We start from the raw sequence: 21,771 nt of genomic DNA on the forward strand, positions 1-21,771 counted from the left end.
TTGTTCCATATCTTCAAGTAAACGCACAAGTACTTCATCTTCTTGTTTCGTAGAGTTTTCACATCTTCATTTTTATGGCGAGAGCACATTATGAAAACCTATTCACTTAAAAACCTAATGAAAATACTGTATACACACCTACTTCTCAGTAGGTATTACGGAAAAACTAAGAAGTTAACACAAATCGAAACATTTGGCACTAATATTTGTCTGTTTCGATTGCTGACATCAACAGTAATAGAGAATAGTATCAATTACTTGCAATAAAAGTTTGAGATATCTCGATGAAAGAATTTCAACTATCGATAGTATCTCACGGGTTATAACTGTGATCACTAAACAAAATACATGGGAGAAACAGGTGGACAGTAAGGGAGATGGGAGAATTTTAAAAAAAGTGCTAAAATACGGGAGAGTTGGTTGCCTTACGTGCAGGCCACACCACTGTTCCACCATGCCCTATCCAATGCTCTCCAGAGGTTTCATTTAAATGCATTCACACAGCATGTACAAAGTGCACAGGTGCACCATTTTGTTGGTACCACATTTGCTGTCGCACGGTGAGTGGAACATGTTGTAATGACTCTGGCACAGTTTCTTGTAAAAATATTATAAATGTGTTTGTGTTTAGTTGCTGGGGAAAATGTATGGACCAACCAGATTGTCATCTATGAAGGTGACCCAGATGGTGGCAGTGAAGTGATCTTGGTGACGACAAACAAAGGTGGTGTCGATTTTTCCGTACCCACATGTTTATTGTCGGTGTTAAATATACCCTCTTGTGTAAAGCATGCCTCATCTGTTAAAAGTATGCAGTTCAGAAAGTCTGCTTGAATGGCACACCTTTTCAAAAACCACTGACAAAATTCAATTAGACATGGAAAATCTTCTGGGTTAGGGGCCCGAACTTCCTGAAGGTGGTAGGGGCACAAATCATCTTCATGCCACAGATGCCAAATTGTGGAAAGGCTTACACTCAATTCCCATTCAGCATATCACGAGCTTGGTGAGGGTACATGTTCCAGCTGTGTTAACGCCACCTTTTCAAGCCTGGTGTAAGCACTACACTAACATAGATAAAGCCTTTGCACTTGCAACAAACAATCTGTACATTGGGTTTTGAAGTAGGCAATAAATGCAGATGTACCATCACGAGAATGTGCCAGTGGAAAATGTATTTAAAGTTGACCTGGCTTTGTAGTGACCTTCGGATGGCAGTAAATGTGCACGGATCTGGCACTTGACAAATTGGAAACCTCCAAACATTCAAATGTTGGGCAGCATCTGCCCCTCATAAGCACAGTGCATGTGTGCCCTCTTCTCACAAGAGTAGTGCTCAATTTCCTGTCTGTTCTACATAGTAACAGTAACACAAGTGTGTCCTGTTTGATGACAGACGCAGGCAAACCAGACTTTGCAGTGTGCACATGTGCTGCCCTCTATGCAGCACCTATCAGACATGTTAGCACAACCAAAAGCAGCATGTGCACGTTCCAGTAATAGGCAGAAAACCCATAGTGTTGTACCACCTGAAATATCTGCAGCTGCGTCTACTACAGCATTTGCAAATAAGGGCCGTAAAACGTCTTTCACCTGCATGTCACAAATACATTGAAATTGCCCTGCACACCTGTTAGCATAACAGTTCAGATGCCAGGTTGCATGCCTACCCTTTGGGTGGCACTTGGAACTGTTGGCACCTAGTGCCATATGCGAAGGGATGAAGACGTGCGTTGCTATGTGAAATACGCTTGTTACGGCCCACTCTGCCAGCCCCCTCATTTTCTACATTCATTGCAGATACGCCCTTTACACAGGTGCGCACAAACCTCGTGTTCATCCAGGGTTTGCTCCCCAGAGCACACATGCACGCACACCTGAGAATGTGCCAGATCCATGATTCGAAATCCAAACACATCAAGAAAGAACACTGGACAAGGAACTGGAATTGAACTGACAAACTGTTGTGGCAGTTTGGCAACAGCAAACTTTTCGGGGTGTGACATTGAAGCTTTTATTGAAGGAAATGCATAGTCAACTATCCGGCAATTTTAATCATTCTATAGTACGTATGGTTTGCACACATCCGAAGGAGGACATAACACAACTATATACTGCCTTGTTGAGGGTAGCTGGATGGGGTTTGGCATGCCAAGCAATATGTAATTGTCTCCACACTGATTCTGGCTACTAGATGGATATTATTAAAAACAGTAGAACACTGCCAGCACTGTGGTATGCAAAGAAGGTGGCAAGGAAAATGTTATGGCATAAAGTCTTCTTCACAGACAAATGCTGGATTTTTCTCAGGTATGATAAAAATTGAATGTAGAAGTGCCAGGTAACAATCAATACACATTGAACAGTCACTCAGGTCTACAGGAAAGTTTGTCAGTCATCTTGTGGGCCATTACTACATTCGGATATGGTATGCAGTCTTCAGTATTGAGGGTGATTTGAAGGCAGTTCAGTATGGATGGGTAATATCCTGAAAAGATATTTTAAGATGAACGTCATCAAATGCAAAATAGGTAATCAAATGTACTCCAATTAAATCATGATGATGAGAGAATTAGATTAGGAAGGGAGCCCAAGTAGTGAAGTATTTTGATCTTTGGGCAGCAAGAAACTGACAATGGCCGGAGTACAGATGATACAAAAATTGGATTGGTAGTACTAAAGTTTCAGAAAAAGAATGTAAATATCTAACATCAATTCAGATGTTAGGATATCTTTTCTGAAGATACTTTCCTGGAGTGTAGCTTCGTAAGGAAGCGAAATGTGGGTAGTAAACAGCACAGACAAGAAAAGTCTATGAAATGTATAATAAATGAATAATACTGAAGATTAGGTGAACAGATCAACTGAGTATAGAGGCGACAGACTCAGTTACAGCATGCAGTTGCAAATGATTGTACATTGCAATAGTTATGCAGAATTTAAGAAGCTTGCACAAGATAGACTAGTTACATCAGAACCGTCTTCAGAATGATAATATTAGTGGAAATAATTTCACCGATGTGTTCATGTTGAAAGATAGTAACAAACCACACCCACTTAGGAATACCATCTGTCAGGAAGCAGGACTCAACTGAATGGAATGCCCTGCACTATCTACAGAAAAGAATCAGACCAAGAATGCATGAAATCAATGGAAACTTCAGTGCATCTCTGCAGGAATCTTCCTTGCACATTAGATGACCTTAGGAGGTCCACCTTAGAATAATGAGAAGGGCTTGATAAGTAGTATCAACCATTTTGTGGGCAGCATGCGGATAGGATCCAAGCAAATTACAATGCAAGGGGTGAAGCAAGGTGGTATTGAATGTTACTCATTAGCAGATTTTGAGTTCTCTGCACTTCTGAACTGACTGCCATTTTTAGGTTTTTTTTGAGTTTATTTCACAGTAAAGCTAATTTTTAGTTCTGTAAGGCTTCTTTCATTCCCTTCTCCTCTTGAAGCCAAGCCCATGTGCATTCATGGTTATGAAAGTGGTGCAAGACTTTCCTTTCATTTAGTTGCACAATGTGTACTTAAGAAGTTTTGGTTGAAGGCTCAGTAACAAACAAAGAGCAACAGCATTTTGTTCAAAGTAACTGTCTAAAGTCCTATTTTCACTTGAAAAATTGAGCATAATTTTTACCAATATGGTAGAAAGCAATTAGGAGTAGTTTGTGCCTTACATCTTTTCAAATTTCTTTACTTTATTTAATAGCTTGTGGGGTACCATTGCACATTATAGCATTCCTGAAATAGTGTAACATCTTGAAAATTGGTACCATTGTTGTGTTCAACCTTTTCAGACCTGATTTTTTTTTTTTTTTTTTTTTAAGAAAGAAAATTTTTCTTTATGTGGTAATGCTCTTCGGTGATCTTTTATGATTGTAGATGAAGAGTTACATAAAAATATGTACCTGTTTTCAAAACATGCTCTCAACACTTTGTTTTGTAGACTAAAGTAACTAATTACAAAATATTCTCCATTACTATAAATAGTAAAGCTAGCATTCAATAATTACCATGCAAAATAACAATAACAATATTAGATTATACAGTGAAATATAGTGAACCAACCACATCTGTGTGTTCTGGCTGTCAAGAGCTGTTGCAAACTGTTACATTGACTTGCTGATATTTTTTTAGTGATGTCCGATAGTTGGCAGCACTTTACGCACCCATATTTTATGGGAACTTTGTTATTTAAACTAATGGATTACTTCCAGCATACTAGCAATCAGCAAATGTAGTGTTCCAGTCATGAATAGCATTCATATGGCTGAATATAGGTGTTATATTTCAATCCCTGTATGAACCTGGTGGTTTTTCTTATATACAACACATTAAACAGTGGCAGTGCTGGTAGAAAAATTTTACCATGCTTCAAATTCCGTGTGAACCGGAAATATTCATCACTATCAGCTGGGTCTTTGATACTTAAGTTAGAAAATACATAGGAAAATACATGTTCCTTTCAGTAGCATAAGCATAGTGCAATCTAAAGTTGTCTTTATTGAACAAAATTAGAAGAAAGTGAGGCAGTAGGAGAACTGATTTTAAGATTTGTAAGTTTTCTTCAGTCCCTCTAAATGTCATTGTGGTTCTGGAATTGTTCCTTCAGAAAGAACACTGCAAAGTTTGTATTGTCTTTGTCAAATCCAAGCTTGCGCTTAATACATCAAGATGTTATTGCCTTTAGATTGTACTGTGAGTGAGCCTTCCTTCACTGATTCAGAGAAAGAGAATATATTGCAAGACACCTATGCACTATACAAAGGCTTTATTAATGTGAAAGCCTTAAGGTTAAAATAAGTTACTGCTGAGACTCAAACTTTGTGGGGAATGAACTGAAAGTTACTTTTACTCAAAAGGTTTAATTTGAACAGTGTCATGAGATCTGTGATGTGAGGAAGAAATAGTAGATCCAACAGTTTCCAAAATTTGAATGATCTTGTGAATAATGGAAGGTATGTGCATAGTTTGGTTTAACTGGATGTTAGTTAAGTCACATTTACTTGCAGTACAAAATAAGAATTCCACCAAGTCCACATTCAAAGACAATTTAAATTTGAGGAGACTTGATCAATCCATTCATTGAGTAGTCTTAACTAGAAACTGCATTACAGCTTCTGCACTTACATAATTTGGTATTACGTTCTGGACCGTAACTCTCATTAAATAACTGTTGAACCATCTGAAAAGGAAACACTGATGTCTTAAGTTAAATTGTCTCAAATGTTCTACAGGACTTAATAGAAGACCTAAAGAGTGAGCTTGGTGGTCACTTTGAGGATGTTATAGTGGCACTGGTTGTGCCTCATTTTGATTACCTCGCAAAACAGCTCCACAAAGCTATGGCAGGCCTGGGCACAGATGAAGAAACACTTGTGGAAATTCTCTGCAGCAAGACCAATGAGGAAGTAAAGAAGATTGTTGAAGCTTATGAAAGATGTAAGTGAATTATCCTTGAAGAAAATGTGACTTAAATAAATTTAGTAATGCAGGAAGTGGATTCACAGTATTTGTGCTAATTATTAGAATTCACTTTGAAGTAGGAAAAAAGATGTCTGGGACCTGACACTTTTTAAACGCCCAGACTTTTGTTTAGTTTAATAAGTCTTTGGGCTGTTTGTAGTGTGCAATGAATACTTTGCTTGAATATCTAAAGCAGAGCCACTCCTGTCAAAAGTGGAACAAAAACTTGCCAGAGCATTTTTGTTGATTATTGTAGGTGAATTTGCTGTGAATTGAAAGTTTAGTACTGTGTGTAAAACACACATGGAAACCCTGTAATTTCTTTGTTATTGAGAATGCAAAGCTAGGCATCTGCCAGTAACAAAGCAAACTCATAAAAACAGTTTGAGGCAAGTTTTTACATTATGTTATGATAAACTTTCTGTATTTTTGCTTTTATAAGGTCTTAAATATTTCTATTACTGAAATGAATTTGGGTGCTGTAATGCAAACAAGCCTTTCTTAACACAGTCAAGAAGTGAAAATTTTGCCCCATTTGGACACAGTAATACAAATGTTTCTATCATTTAAACATATTATTAATAGTTCCAATGCAAGTATGTTTCATAAGAAGGATAATTTAGGAGAGAAAATTGTACATGCAAATAATTAGAAACTTTAATCTGCAAATTATATTTTTGTAACGTGTTCTGTTTTGTCGGAGCTTACAGTTCAAAAACACAGATAAAGATAAATTATTCACTACTTTTAAATAGTTTTATGTTAGTTATTGGAATAAACTTAACAATACTATCATAAGAGATACTAAATTTTTCTTACATAGCATCTGATTTTTCAAATATTTTCTTAGTTTGGAATAAACCTAATATGGTTAAAGTGATGAAATTCAGGCATTATTGAATGTGGTGGTGATATTGAATTGGATTTGTAGCAGAGAAGGTTGACACCCACCCTTGTACATATAGTTTCAACAAAGCTCACTATGTAAATCATTGTCCATGGAACTGATCATAGCCCACTGCTTCAGAGTGAAATGGGAGGCCTGAGCCAGAGACTTCGAAGATTGTGACAAGCTAGGCTGCCAAAGGGTAGAGAACTGTATGGCCCTACTGAATGAGTCAGTTCTGCACTGCACAGGTAGCCAGTAGTGTGGGGTGTACACAAGGTTATTTAGACTGGGTGACTCCATCCAGTCCAAATAATGCTAGCTGTAAGAAACCCAGAAGTGTCAGTGGTAGATCAAAAGGAATGACACCCACAGGTGAGAGTATTAAAATCCTAGTGGTTCGCTGCTGAAGTATTTGCAGCAGTGTCAGAGTTTGAAATGCTGATGAAAAGCAGGGAAGCTCACATTTTAAGTACAGAAAGCTGATTGAAACCAGTAATTGATAATAGTGAGACTGTGGGGATAATTTAAGAGCATATCAAATAGATAGGCTGTACGGAAATGGAGGTGGTATATTTGCACAATACACATGAAACTCAAACCCACTGAGATAGAAATTGATGCTGTATGTGAGATCATCTGGGCAAGACTCTGTATCAGGGGTGGGCACAAAATGGTAATGGAATCTTTCTATCTCCCACCAGACTTTTCTCCTGATCTAACCGAAAACTTAAGAAAGAACCTAAATTCACTTTTACTTAAGTTCCCCAGCCATACTGTAATCATTGGTGGAGACTTTACTCAACCAACAGTCAGTTGGGAAAATTAATATTTCTACATCATTGGTACGATGAGACGTCCTGTGAAATAGCACAACGCACGTTCTCTGAAAACTACCTATAACAGATGAAGAGCACAGGGAAAGAATGTGATTTGTGAACATTGTCAAATTGTTCAGGAGAGCAATTTTAGAGTTTGAAACAAAATTTCATGGATACTAATGAATACAAAAGTCGTTTGGAAGGACATGTTATATACATTAAATTTAATTTAAACTGATTCCTAAAATATTTAAACTGTGATTTTATTGGCATAATATTTAAAGTAATGTAATATGTTAAAACAGGGAAAATGTGCTACTTGGCTATAATGGAGTAGAATATAATGCAAGTTAAGCTATATGTTTTGTTAAACATTCTCAGATTTTGTAATGGAAAAGGATATTTGGAACAATAAAGATGCTAAAGAGAAACTTCATGGCTGATTAAAAATGTGTAGAGCATTTGCCCATGAAAGGCAGAGGACCAGAGTTAGTCTGTCTGTCACACAGTTTCAATTTACCAGGAAGTTTCATATGAGTGCATCTTCCACTGCAGAGTGAAAATATCATTCTGGAGTACAGATACTTCTTGATGAGCAGTCTGTTGTTTTAACTTCATGTGATTAAGTAGTAATAAGAGTAAAATATAATATCACTTTGTCCCAACATGGACTTCTCAGTATAGTGTAAAAGCTTTTGAGTAAAACACTAAAGTTTCTTTTCTGCAGTACTCCTTCAAAACCAGGAGGTCTGATACTTTTCTTTTGATGTAGCCAAAGGACCTGCAAAGAAATAATCAGCATTATATAAAACTATTATAAAACACTATTTTGATATTTTTTATTTTACCTCTCTGAACAGGAGATGGGTATTTTAATGACTGCTTCTCTTGATTTTGCTGTGAAGCTCTCGCCACCAATAAAATGCCAGCTCAATTATAAGTTTTTAAGTGTTGAATGAGGGAGGGATATTCTTTGTGAGTACAAACTACTTGAGTAGTCTTGTTACGAAAGGACATTTTCTTGAATATTTATTCTTTGGAATGACCCTGATTTTTTATCTTATATTGATTGAGAACCACATCAAAAGGCTTAGGTTTACATACAGCATCATCTGCACCCACTGTTGGAACTTCTGCTACTGCTTATAATGTTAATCATTCCCATATTATTGTGGGTGGTTACTTCCATTATCTCAGTTTTTCACTCACATGATAATAAAGATACTTTAGTACAGTGTCATCCTTGTTCTGACCTGAACATGAATAACAAAAACTTCAAGGAGTTTGATTTTCTTGTGCACTAATTCTGTCTGTGACTTACACAGGAATCAACTTCACTGGCCCCTTTTCTTCCAATATCTTCAGTGTAAGTGTAGAGTACTGAAGTTGAATTTCAAAGATAATACTGAAAGAGTAAACAGACAACTGCCTTGTGTAATAGAAATCAGTAGTACTAAAGTTCGGTTAGCATACATTTTTTGGTTGTCTAAGCAGGTTGCTTATGTTTCATTACATTTTTGGTTTCTTAAATGAGCATTTCTCTTTCTGGAATAAAATGGTTCATCTTTGACTTTGTGTACTTTCTGATCTATTGTGATATTATTAATTTCTTTGAATACTTGTTTTTTTCATGTTGTCATTTAAACTTCAGAAACATTTCATTCTGCATTCTGCACTTTCATCTCAAAAGGGAACCTCCCCATCGCACCCCCCTCAGATTTAGTTATAAGTTGGCACAGTGGATAGGCCTTGAAAAACTGAACACAGATCAATCGAGAAAACAGGAAGAAGTTGTGTAGAACTATGAAAAAAATAAGCAAAATATACAAACTGAGTAGTCCATGTGCATGATACAACATCAAGGACAATGTGAGCTCAGGAGAGCCGTGGTCCCGTGGTTAGCACGAGCAGCTGCGGAAAGAGAGGTCCTTGGTTCAAATCTTCCCTCGACTGAAAAGTTTAATTTTTTATTTTCAGTTTATGTGACACTTATGTTTTCATCACTTTTTTGGGAGTGATTATCACATTCACAAAAAACCTAAATTGGGCAAGGTAGAAGAGTCTTTTTACCCATTCGCCAAGTGTACAAGTTAGGTGGGTCGACAACATATTCCTGTCATGTGACGCACAGGCAGTCACCAGTGTCGTATAGAATATATCAGACGTGTTTTCCTGTGGAGGAATCAGTTGACCTATGACCTTGCAATCAAACGTTTTCAATTCCCATTGGAGAGGCACATCCTTTCGTCTACTAATCACACGGTTTTGCGATGCGGTCGCAAAACACACACTAAACTTATTACAGTGAACAGACACGTCAATGAACGAACGGACAGATCATAACTTTGCGAAAATAAAGTAAGTGAATTTTTCACTTGAGGGAAGACTTGAACCAAGGACCTCTCGTTCCGCAGTTGCTCACGCCAACCACAGGACACGGCGTTCCTGAGCTCACTTTATCCTTGATGTTGCCTATCTTCCCCATGGACTACTCAGTTTGTATATTTTGCTTATTTTTTTCATAGTTCCACACAACTTCTTCCTGTTTCATTGATTGATCTGTGTTCAGTTTTTCAAGGCCTATCCACGTGCCAACTTATAACTAAATCTGAGGGGGATGCGATGGGGAGGTTCCCTTGGAAGTAGTATGTCTCAAACTAAAGTAATGATTTTCAGTTGTAACAACAATGCAAATAAAGGAAAATTGTTTCTTGCTTAAACATTGTTTGCCAATCAACAAGAAATCAGAATTTAATACCCAACATTGGGCAAAGTACATTTAGCCCCTGTAGCAAGACACACAAGCATGTTCTTTCCCTGCATGCCTAATCTAAAATGGGTTATAGAATGTAGGCTATTCATATCATCACATTGGTCAGTTAATGATGTTAAACAACACATCTCGTTGCATATATTTCATTTTTTGAAAAAGTGGAGAAAACATGTTCTTTTCCTGTACTCTTCAGATAGTTCGGAGCACCACTCATGATCGAAATACTTAGTGTAGTGACATCAAATAGACCTGACCTCTTTGAGGATGTCCACTTCAAAACTGGTATCAGTGACCATTATGTGGTCATGGTAGTAATGATTACCAAAGTACAAAGGACAACTAAAACAAGAAAGATACACATGTTCAGTAAAGTAAATAAGAAAATTAGTTATGTCATATCTCAATGAGGAACTTGAAACTCTCAGTGTAGGACAGGAGCATCTAGAGGAACTATGGTTTTAAGTTTAAAAGGATAATTGACCATACTCTGAATAGATAAGTAATTAGTAGAACAGTTCATAATGCGAAGGACCCTCCATGGTATAGTCACAGAAAATAAACTTGCAAGGAAATAGACTACTGCAAAATAGGTGTAGGACAAAACATAGAACTGTGTAGAGATGCTGAATGCTCCCTTGACAGCCAAACATGTTTCAATGTGTGAAGCCTGCAGACTGCCAAAGCACACTACATCAAATGATCTTTCACAGAACCCAAAGAAATTCTTATCGTAACTGTAGGCTGTCATTGGCACAAAAATTAGTGTACAGTCCCTTTTGAATGAGACATGAACTGAAATCACAGTAGCAAAGTGAAGGCTGGAATGCTTAACTCTTGTTTCCAAATGTTTGTGTAAAAAGGAAAAACCCAAGAGAACTGCACCAATTTAATCTTTGTACTACTGCAGAGATTCCTGAAATCAGTATTAGTGTCAGTGGTGTTGAGAAACAATTGGAATCATTAAAATTGAACAAAGCCCCAGTGTCCGAAGGAATTCTGGTCATATTCTATGATGAATTTTCATCTGACAAGGGAAGGCCGCCAATTGTGAAATTGAGATTCGATTCATACTGCGCATAATAAAAGCTCATGGCCAGAGGTGTAATGTGGCAAAGCACCAAGATGCACTTCTCAGCCATTGTCGAGAAACCGTTGCGGTAAAATACTCTCTACGATTAATAATTCTCTATAGTGCCGTGGCGCAGCAGTAAGCGCTCGGGTTCGTAAATCGAAGGTTGCCAGTTCGAATCTCGCGCCATGCAATTTTTTATTATTAGTTTTTTGTAATATAAACTATTAATGAATTGCTTATGCATGTTGGTGAAGGCGGATCGCTCTCCAATTGTACCGCCTCCATTTTTCCGTTTGTTTAACAGGGTGTACCAAAGCTCTCCCGTCCGCACTGATTTTTGACGATGTTATAAGTTGCGCTAGGGACCACATCTACCTTCTTTCGAAGTTAGCAGGCAACTACACTGTTATGCGGCGGCTCGTTTCGGCCCATTCAACATCTGTCCTTCAAGTGTAACAAGCAAGTAACGGAGTTTATATTTCATACCTGCCACAGCAAGTTTGTGTTTGTGGGGTCTCTATTCTAATTCAAACGTTTGACTTACGCTATACGTATTCGTTTCAGAATATTGTTTCTACGCCTTCCGTTAACTATACGTGGTTAACATTATGAAGATAATTAATATCATTTGTGAAATACAACTTTGTTTGCGGAAAACATAATGATGTTCGAAGTCGCCAGTTTTTCCACGACAAGACTTTCAACAACTTATTATATGCATAATTGTTGCAACTGATACATATATAAAACAAATACTTAAAAAAAAAGGTAGCATGGCGCGAGAATCGATCTGGTGACCTTCGGATTACGAATCCAACCGCTTACTGCTGCACCACGACGGTGTAGAAAATTAGTAATCGTAGAGAGTATTTCACCGCAACGGTTTCTTTTAACTGTCGATTTTCTCAACAACGGCTGAGAAGTGCATCTTGGTGCTTTGCCACATTATACCTCTGGCCATGAGCTTTCATTATGCGCAGTATGAATCGAATCTGAATTTCACAATTGGCGGACTCCCCTTGTGAGTTAACCCCTCTTCTAACTGTAACCTATCATTGATACCTCGAACCAAAACTTGCAATCTGTAGAATTGTAGACCATATTTTGACCTCAAACATAATGAGATTTGTTTCACAAAAGACTTCCATGCCAGCCAGCATAGATTCCAAAAACATTGATCATGTGAAACCCAACTCGCACTTCTAACATATTGTGCTGAAAGCTTTGGAGCAAGGCAGTCGGGTAGAAGGACTATGTTTTGACATTAAGTGTATGTGTGGTACTGAATCAAATGCTTTTCAAAAATCAAAAGTTTGATCATATGGGTTACCAAGTGAAATTTGAGACTGGATTGAGGACATTTCAGTAGGGAGCATGCAGCATGTTATCTCTGACGGGGAATCATTATCAGATGTAGAAGTAAATTAAAGTGTGACTGATAAAAGTGTGTTGGGGTTGTTGCCGTTGATGTTGCGTATCAATTACCTTCTGTGCAATATTTATAGTAATCTCAGAATTTTTGCAGATATTGCTGTTATCTGTAATGAAGTACTGCCTGAAAGAAGCTGCATAAATATTGAGTCAGATGTTAAGATTTGAGTGTGGTGCAAAGATAGACAGCTTGTTATAAACGTTCAAAGATGTAAAATTTTGCACTTCACAAAACAAAAAAAGGACCTTATAACTGTCAGTGAGTCATAGTTGGAATCAACCGTCTCTCACAAATACCTGGGTGTGTCAACAAAGTAGGAAAAGATGTTATTTACCATAAACAAGAAACATTAAGTTGCAGACAGGCACAGTTAAGACACTTACAAAAAGCTTTTGGCCACATCCTTCACCAGCAAAACAAAAACGCACACCATTCATTCACACAAGCAAGCACACCTCACACATATGACTGTGAACTCCAGCAGCTCAGGCCAGAATGAAATTATAATGTGGGATGGAAGCAGCAATCTGGTGGGGTCAGGGAAGGGGAAGGGGGTGGGGAAGGGATACTAATGGGTGGCTGGTGGGGAGAGAGGGATCACTGTCTGGCAGCATGTGCAAGGACTAAAATGCTAACAGCCATGTGTCAGGCGGTTGTGGGGGCAGTGAGGTGTGGGGGGGGGGGGGGGGGGGGGGGGGATAGGAGTGGGGAAAAATTGTTGGGTGTTTGCAAAGGGCAGTGAACGAAGGTGGGAGACAAGAATGGGGAGATGATATGACAGCAGGGGGTGGAAACTGTGGTTGGAGTGTGAGGACATTACTGTAGGTTGAGACCAGGATAATTATGGGAGCAGAGCATGTGTTGTAAGGATAACTCCTGTGCACACACTTCAGAAAAGCTGGTGGTGGAAGGGAGGATCCACATGGCTTCAGTAGCAAAGCTGCCATTGAAATAAAGCATGTTACGTTCAGTTACATGTTGTGCCAAAGGATCGTCTACTTCGCTCTTGGCCACAATTTAGTGGTGGCCATTCATTCTGGATAGTTGGTACACATCCTGATATAAAAATTTGTGCAATGATTGAGACTGGGCTGGTAAATAACATAGCTGCTTTCATAGGTGGCCTGGCTGCTTCTGAAGTAGAAGAAACCTGTGAAAACACTGGAATAGGAAGTGCTGGGTGGGTGGATTGGGCAGGTCTTGTACTTGGTTCTTAAGGTTGTTGTTGTTGTTGTTGTTGTTGTTGTTGTTGTTATCTTCTGCCCAGAGACTTGGTTCATGCAGCTATCTATGCTACTCTATCCCATGCAAGCATCTAACTTTCCAAATAACTACTGCAACCTAAATCCTTTTGAACCTGCTTACTGTATTCATCTCTTGGTCTCCCTCAGATTTTTTTACTTCACACTTCCCTCCAATGCTAAATTCATGGTCTCTTGATGTCTCAGAATGAGACCAATCCATTCTTTTAGTAAAGTTGTCCCAAAAATTTTTCTCATTAGTTCTATTCAGTACCTCCTCATTAGTTATGCTATCTGCTAAACTAATTTTCAGCATTCTTCTATAGCACCAAACTTAAAAAGCTTCTATTTTGCTCTTGTCTAAATTGTTTTGGAAAGTTTCACTTCCACACAGGGCTACATTGCATACAAATACCTTCGGAAAAGACTCCCTAACACTTAAATCTATATTGTCAAATTTATTTTCTTCAGAAATGCTCATCTTGCCATTGCCAGTTGTCATTTTTTATGTCCTCTACTTTGTCTCATTTCCTAATCTAACTTGTCAGCATCAACTTATTTAATTAGACTACATTCCATTATCCTTGTTTTGCTTTTGTTATTGTTTATCTAATATCATCCTTCCAAGAGAATGTTCATTCCGTTAAACTGCTCTTGCTGTCTGACAGAATTACAATATCGTCAGAAACCTCGCAACCCTGTTTCACTCCATTCTCAACCACTGCTTCCATTTCATGCCCCTCTACTTGTAACTGCTGTCTGGTTTCTGTACAAGTTGTAAGTAGCCTTTCAGTCCCTTCAGGATTTCAAAGAGATTATTACAGTCAGAATTGTCAAAAGCTTTCTATAATTGTACAAATGTATAGGTTTGTGTTTCTTTAACCTATCCTCTAAAGTAAGTTGTAGGGTCAGGATCACTTCGCTTTTTCCTTCATTTCTCCAAAATCCAAACTGATCTTCCCGGAGGTAAGCTGCTACCAGCTTTTCTATTTTTGTGTAAAGAATTCGTATTTGTCTTTTGCAACCATGATTTATTGACTTGATAGGTAGTTTCCACACCTGTCAGCAGGTGCTCTTATTTGAATCACAATTACATTCTTTCTGAAGTCTGAGGGTATTTCGCCTGTCTCTTACATCTTCTGCACCATAATTTTTTCACAGCTGACTCTCCCAGTGCTATCAGTAGTTCTGACTGTCATCTACTCCCAGGGCCTTGTTTAGACTTTGGTCTTACAGTACTCTGTCAAATTCTTCTCACAGTATCATACCTCCCATTTCATCCTCAATGACATCTACTTCCGTTTCTATGATCTTGCTTTCTAGTTCATCTCCCTCGTATAGACTCTCTACATACTCCTTCCACATTTCAGCTATCTCTGCTTTGGTTAGGACTGGTTTGCGAATAAATGTTCGTGAACACAATGGGAAATATGCAGAATGTTGTATTCTAAAAATTGGTTCATGTCTGTTTACAACTGGCAAAATGTTCAAAGTGGTGTGGGTAATACACGAGGCTCAGCAGGAGGGAGTTTGTTAAAATAATGGAAATAGTTGACAAAATCAGTTGTATAGTTCAGTTTTGCAAAAGTTATCTGAATGTTCCCTAAGTAAAATATCAGCAGAATTGGATTATATTCACGCACAAGGAAAGTGCCATTTTATTGCACATCTGTGCTAATGCCAGCACTTTTATATACATTGCTGCTGCTTTTGTTTCTGCTGCTATTTTAAATTGTTCACAAGCATATAGTAAGTTTAATCTTTGATACTGAATCTGCACCAATTCTAGTTCATTCATCAAAACAGTTCAGAGATTGGCAATTTGGTTTTTACAAATTATGGAAGATACTGGTATGAATATGGTGAGTTGGGATATGTCAACTATTAAGAATTTTTCAATGTATCAAAATCTTTTCACTGAATTTTGTTCAATTTTCTGGCCTGAAGACCAAAACACTTTATATGGACTGTGGTGATGAAACAAGGAACATGTTTCCTTATTTTATCACACTGTGTAATAGTTATGGTTTGAACATGTTTGCATCATCTGCCAAGCAGTTCACCTTTCAGGAGAAATGTTTGACAGAAACTAACCATTAGCCATTTTAACACTAAAATTTAAGGCTTGTAGCTGGATCATAAATACATTTTTATATTATATTTGCAACTGTTCTTTCTCTATTGATACTGCAGGGATATTGATCATGCAGATAAGAATAAATTTTATCCATCCTTTTCAATTGATTTTTTATTGTTTGATAAAAATGTTTCACCTAATCATATCAAACACCTTAATTCTTTTATTGAGGTTCAGTGTCTCCTCACCGCATATGTAGGTTAACTTACATCTGTTTTATAGAACCAGGAAACATGATTAGCACAAGTAGGTGAAATATTTTTGTGAAAGCAAATTATATATAATCATAATTATAGTTTTAAAGTTTTAAATACTTTTGCCACAGTTATTCTTTTGTTCCATAGTGTATGACAGACCCCTCGCTGAGCATTTGTGCAGTGAAACATCTGGGGATTTCCGCCGTCTGCTGACACTGATAATTACTGTAAGTACTTATTTCACCATTTATACCATATCTCAGATGTGCTAAAGTATAGAAAAAATGTTTGTAGACAAAACACATTCCCATTACATAACCACGAAGTTGTTCTCAAACTGCTCTAGCTGCCCCATCCCCAACCTCCCCTCTTGCCAAAGTTGACTATGAATCTTGAACAGACATATTTATAGTAAACAAATTAGTATCTCTACAGGAGGGTTGTGATAATTTTCTGTGCTACCTAAATTAAGGAGTTTACACACTTGCATTTTTGGTTATCACTGTAAACCCACAAAAACTGGATTTTGTAGGAAACCTGCTTTGCCATTGTACAATGTCACTTTGAGTGGATAGGAATTCTAAGTAAGAAATTTCCTTGTTCTCCCCCAGCATGGAGAAGTGGCATGTGGTCCTCATTGTTGTAGGTTAAATTCCAAAACTATGGCTGCAATGCCTCATGAAATGAAGACGTTGTGTAATGATTTTTGTCTGCTGGATGGTGATATTAAACTCGTAGTTCCCTCATTGTTAAAATATATTCCACATACATTCGTCATCCAGAGGACAAGTTAACACTTAACACCCAAAGAGGTGGGGACCTTGCCCAGGACAACAGTATATGATCTTGTTGCTCACTAAGAGTAAGACTAAATTTAACTTTTGATACGGTAAGAGCCTTAGAACTGCACAAACGGTTTGCAACATATGTAGTCAGTGGACATATGTCCATAAAAAAAATCCTTATTCCTGATGCTTTCCAGTAGTTATCATTGAAGCTCCAGGACTTCAAATAGTATGCCCTATGCTACCTACAACTTGAAGGCAATTTTGTGCAGGAAATAATCATCCTCTTGTTCAGGACCACGGTTGTAAATAAATTTTACTACATTGCATTGAAAGAAAGGTTGTCTTAAATGACTTGATTTTCAGATAAATCTTTCCAGAATGGTTTCAGAACTTACATACCTTTGAAATGTTGACTGCTATATAAGCAAGCAGTTTTGACCTAGTGAGGCAGTGCCACAGTAGTGATTAGCCTTACTATGAGAAGAAAGTTTTGAAATTAGTGTAGTAACACTACCACTACTATTACTACACACAAGTCTTGTCACTTCATGTTGTGTCATAAACATTAAAATGGAAAAATATGTGGAATTGTAGCTGTGAAGTAGTGTAATGCTATTATCTGATTCTTGTAGTCAGGTTAAGTGTTAACTTACCTTCATTGTATAGAAAATTAAATTCATTCTTGTACATGTAAAGAGTTACTATGTGTTAATAAAATTTACTTGTGCATGCTTTTCTCTGATGTAGTGGATGATTACAGATGTGAGTTTCCTTCAAATACTTATCACTAAGAGTTTGTAAGAGCACTTCATATGTCACTGAGTGGACTAACATATTAATAGCATGCATGTCAGTAACCAAGGAAAAATGTAACCTATCATAAATAGAACTTCCACATTTAAAACTGTAGATAACATAATTCCAAGATGATTACTGAAAAAGGATAGAGTGAAATCATGGGGATCCACCTGTTATGTGGAAGAAGGGAGACAGATTGACATATTTATTCATATAATATAAACTATATTTCATGAATTCACTGAAATGCAAGATGACTTCTATGCTAAGCTGAGTGAGATAGTACAGTACTTGTGATGATCTGCTAACTTTCTGGAGAAATGTCTTTTAAATCCTTGTCTTCCATCCTGACTCGGGATTTCTCTAGTTTCCAGGAGTTAGTTTAGGGAAATTGCAAGATTTCCATCCATTGTTTAATGCATTTGATACAGCACTTTCTGCTTATTTTGATGAGTGAAAAGTTAAACTCCAGTAACAAGAGCCATTGATATAATATTGTACTCTTCTTACAATAGTCTATCATCCTTAACATACTATTCATGAAGGCAATGGAAACAATACTGTGTTTATCATGAGAATAAACTTCATGTGAACATTGCACCATATGTTATTTTTAATTTGCTGGAATCTCATTGGATTTTATCTCGCATGGAGTGGAAGCAAGCTTACATGAGTAATCAGGTATGATAAGGAGGATAAGTTTTTTTGCTGTGTTGTGTGCAAATCATCTGAGATGTAATATGGGCAAACATTTTTACCAGTACACTTAACTTGGACAGCTCTGGGTTGCCAGTTAGTCAAAGTATCCTGCTAAGATTTGAAAAGTTGAAATGTAAAGAGATGTACAAAGAAACAATATAGCTTCGAATGTCTTTCAGTTTTTAAAGGGAATGAAGTAGTATTGAGCAAAACTTCAGAAGTACCATATGCTTCTTGAGGAACAAATGGAAATTAGATCATTTGCTCGTTCTTAACTAACATAGTACTGTTATTAAAAAAATTGATATAAATTCCTAATGTTGACACACGCTAATTGTTCCACAGAAGATAGGTGTGATGCAAAAGTGTATTGCAGGGATTTCACTATATAGGTAAATAATGATTCTCCTAAAGATATTACTTATTCATTTGGTATTATCTCAATTCCTTCTGTAAACAAATTTGAGAAAGGTTTCAGTACTGCAACTGTTACCTCTACATTGATAAAGAAGTCCTCAACAACAGGCTCCATGAAGCCAACCAAGCACCACATTTTCTTCTCTTTTTATGATGTGCTGTCTGTGTCCTGCCACTGTTCAGCAGTGATGTGTAAAAAACCTTTGGGCATTTGTTTCTTTGTTTGTCGGCTTAAATATATTACTTTCCTCAACAAACCTTGTAACTTTGCACCAGATTAGTTGTTGGGTTCATACTGCAGTGGTATGGTGGCAACTGTAGAAAGGCAGCATTGGAATGGTGTGCTCAATGTTGTGAAAATTGTTACTGTCCATGTTTCCACAAGGCTTGTCACTCTTGACTTCTGTGGGACCACATCTGTGGTATAAAATGCTGGAAGTAGTCCAAATAGTGTGTTTAATTTTCTGTCGTAAAAATTTGATTTTTTATGGTTTACTAATTAAAACAACCTTTAACAATCTTGTATGAAATATCAATAATGAAGAATTTGTTTGCAATGAAAGCTTGCGTTGTGCATGCAGTATGTAACTAGAAACAGTGTGTGTTTCAGTTAAAATGATGATTAGATATGTTTTTATCAGTATATGTTTAATGAATTCTACATTTAAAAGATTTAAGTATTGCAACATTAATTTAAAAAAAAGATTCAAGAGAGACTGGAGCTCTCGCTCAAGGGATTGTTTTGGATTACCAGTCTAAAACACTGCCATTTCAGCTATGCAACCTGTATGTTAAATGTCCTTATCTCCAGTGAACACAGTTCTGGGAAAAGTTCTAAATGATTTTTTTCTGTAAACTTGTGAAAAGAACTGAAAGTGCCCTATCAACATTAAGAATGCTGTATTTGATTGGTTCTCTGGCATTGCTTCAAACTGCTGGTAACCATTAAAAAAATACAGTGTTGTGAAGTACCAACACTGACCCAAGTTGTCAAACGTCTGTTATATTAGGCATAAGGGTACGCATCAGACAGTTTCCTGGGTGAGGAATTGGTACTCACAACAGAAATGATATTGTCTACCACCATCTGTTTCTTTTTTTTCCTTCCTCTCTGTTGCTGATCTATAAACCCTTCCACAATCGGCTGTAAATGCCTTGCAGATTGATACTGTCATTTGGAGACAGGGTGCTACACTTCCAGTAGGAACTTGGTGTTGCACAATCAGTGTTGTGGGTAATAGACCAATAGATCAAATAATTCCACGTATTCACTCAATTTTTCCACTAATGCTCTATACTGTGCCTACCCACTGAGCTGTGCAATTCTTTCACATTCTAACTTCATTACTGTAAAGCTCCTGTCTTTAACTAATTTAATAAATCTAATTATTTGCCCCCCCCCCCCCCCCCCCACACACACACACACACACACACACACACACACACACACACACACACACACACAGTAACGCCACCAGTGAACATGTGCTACGGCTGTTGGCCAATTATCGCATTTGTGTTTGTTTCCACCAAGTTTGTTGTTATGGTGAACAAAGTACAGCTGAACTGATACAAAATGAAAGTACTTTACTGGCATTGACAGTTATCCCTTGCTGTAAACAAAACTGGACTTCATTGGCAGACTTAAACATTGCAAAGTTTAGCATTTTGTGTTTATATGTGTATAAAAGCATATCACATGAAGTTAAGTGAACCAACTGAGCCCAGCAAAGACAGCACAGACAGGTGACAGTGATGTTGGTGTACACTGCAGTGTAAACTAGGCTAAGGTTGAAAGCCACTGAACATAAATCCAACGTTGTCTTTTGACTTCTGTCAATTATGCTACTGACATCACCCAAAGAGCTTTCTGTGAATGCAATAACAGTAGAACACTACACATGATAATTTTGTTTTTCTGGTGTAAATGAAATGGCTTAATTGTTCCAGTGCAAACAAAATAGCCATAAATAATGTTAAATATAAACATGGTTCTACCATTTTATCACTGGAATGCGTAGGATCCATGCTGCACCCAAGTCTCATTTTGTGTAACTGTGTAGTCGTAGTCCTTCATTATGTATCTAAGAGTGTGTGTGCCAAATTAGTAATATGTAGTGAAATTTGTTTTATGTGCTATCATCAGTTTTCTGTTTTCTTTAAAAAGAAAAACTATTATTTTACTAATGTCTGTAGTAAGCATCGCCAAATATTTGTGTATCCCTTAGCTAACAGGAGCTAGTGATTAAATAACTAAATACTAATATTTGATTATGATGATTTTCTGGTGGTAGCAAAAAACATGCTGCAAATATCTAATTATTGCTAATGCAGTTCTGTATGCAAGTTATCAAACTGAAATCAAATGGTAGAAAATCCTGGTTGGAATATCAACAATGTAAGGAAAAGATCACTGCTACTAACTGTGAGGAAAGTAGAATTGCAAACAAGCATGATGAAAAGACACTTACACATTAGCTTTCAGCCAATGCCTTTGTCAATAAAGCAAAACCACACACACACATTAACACATGCAAACACAGCTCATGCACATGACTCCTGTCTCCAGCTGATCTGACCAGACTGTCATAGAAAAAGCTGCAGCTCTTCTACTGTGTTCACTTGACTACACCTAACCCTTCAGCTTGCCACAGAGGTAAATTCACAGTGGAAACTGATACAATCTTTGATGTCAGTATCTTTGCCTTTCCTGACTGTCTTCTTGTCTCAATAAATGTATTATCATGTGTCAAGGTGGCAGGAGTAATGTATGCTGCACATGCTAGTCCCACTAATGAGTAATCATGGACATTTCTTGCCTGCATTTAAAATTGTAGATGTGTGAAAATGAACACCACGACATAATAAACTAAAAGACATGTAGCAATCTTGAATTTTTGATGGCTTGGTAGTTCAAACTGCTTCTAAAGGCCAGGTTGTTTCAAAAATCTTCCAAGCAGCATTGCATCTTCATGAAGCACTGAAATGTAAGGCATTAATAGTATTTTTGTAAATGTTTCTTCTTGCCATTTGGCAG

General features: G+C 37.3%; 1 protein-coding gene across 2 annotated transcripts in view; it reads left to right on the forward strand.

The window, feature by feature from the left end:
• Positions 1 to 21,771, forward strand: part of LOC126417079 (annexin B10) — a 103,481-nt gene that overhangs the window by 68,654 nt on the left and 13,056 nt on the right. For both annotated transcript variants that reach the window (XM_050084984.1, XM_050084976.1), the window contains exons 4-5: positions 5,245 to 5,449; positions 16,180 to 16,259. In XM_050084984.1, the coding sequence (XP_049940941.1) occupies positions 5,245 to 5,449; positions 16,180 to 16,259 (285 nt within the window). The remainder of the gene's footprint in view (positions 1 to 5,244; positions 5,450 to 16,179; positions 16,260 to 21,771) is intronic.

The sequence above is a fragment of the Schistocerca serialis genome, chromosome 1 (genome assembly GCF_023864345.2).
Source record: "Schistocerca serialis cubense isolate TAMUIC-IGC-003099 chromosome 1, iqSchSeri2.2, whole genome shotgun sequence".
Classification (NCBI taxonomy): domain Eukaryota; kingdom Metazoa; phylum Arthropoda; class Insecta; order Orthoptera; family Acrididae; genus Schistocerca; species Schistocerca serialis.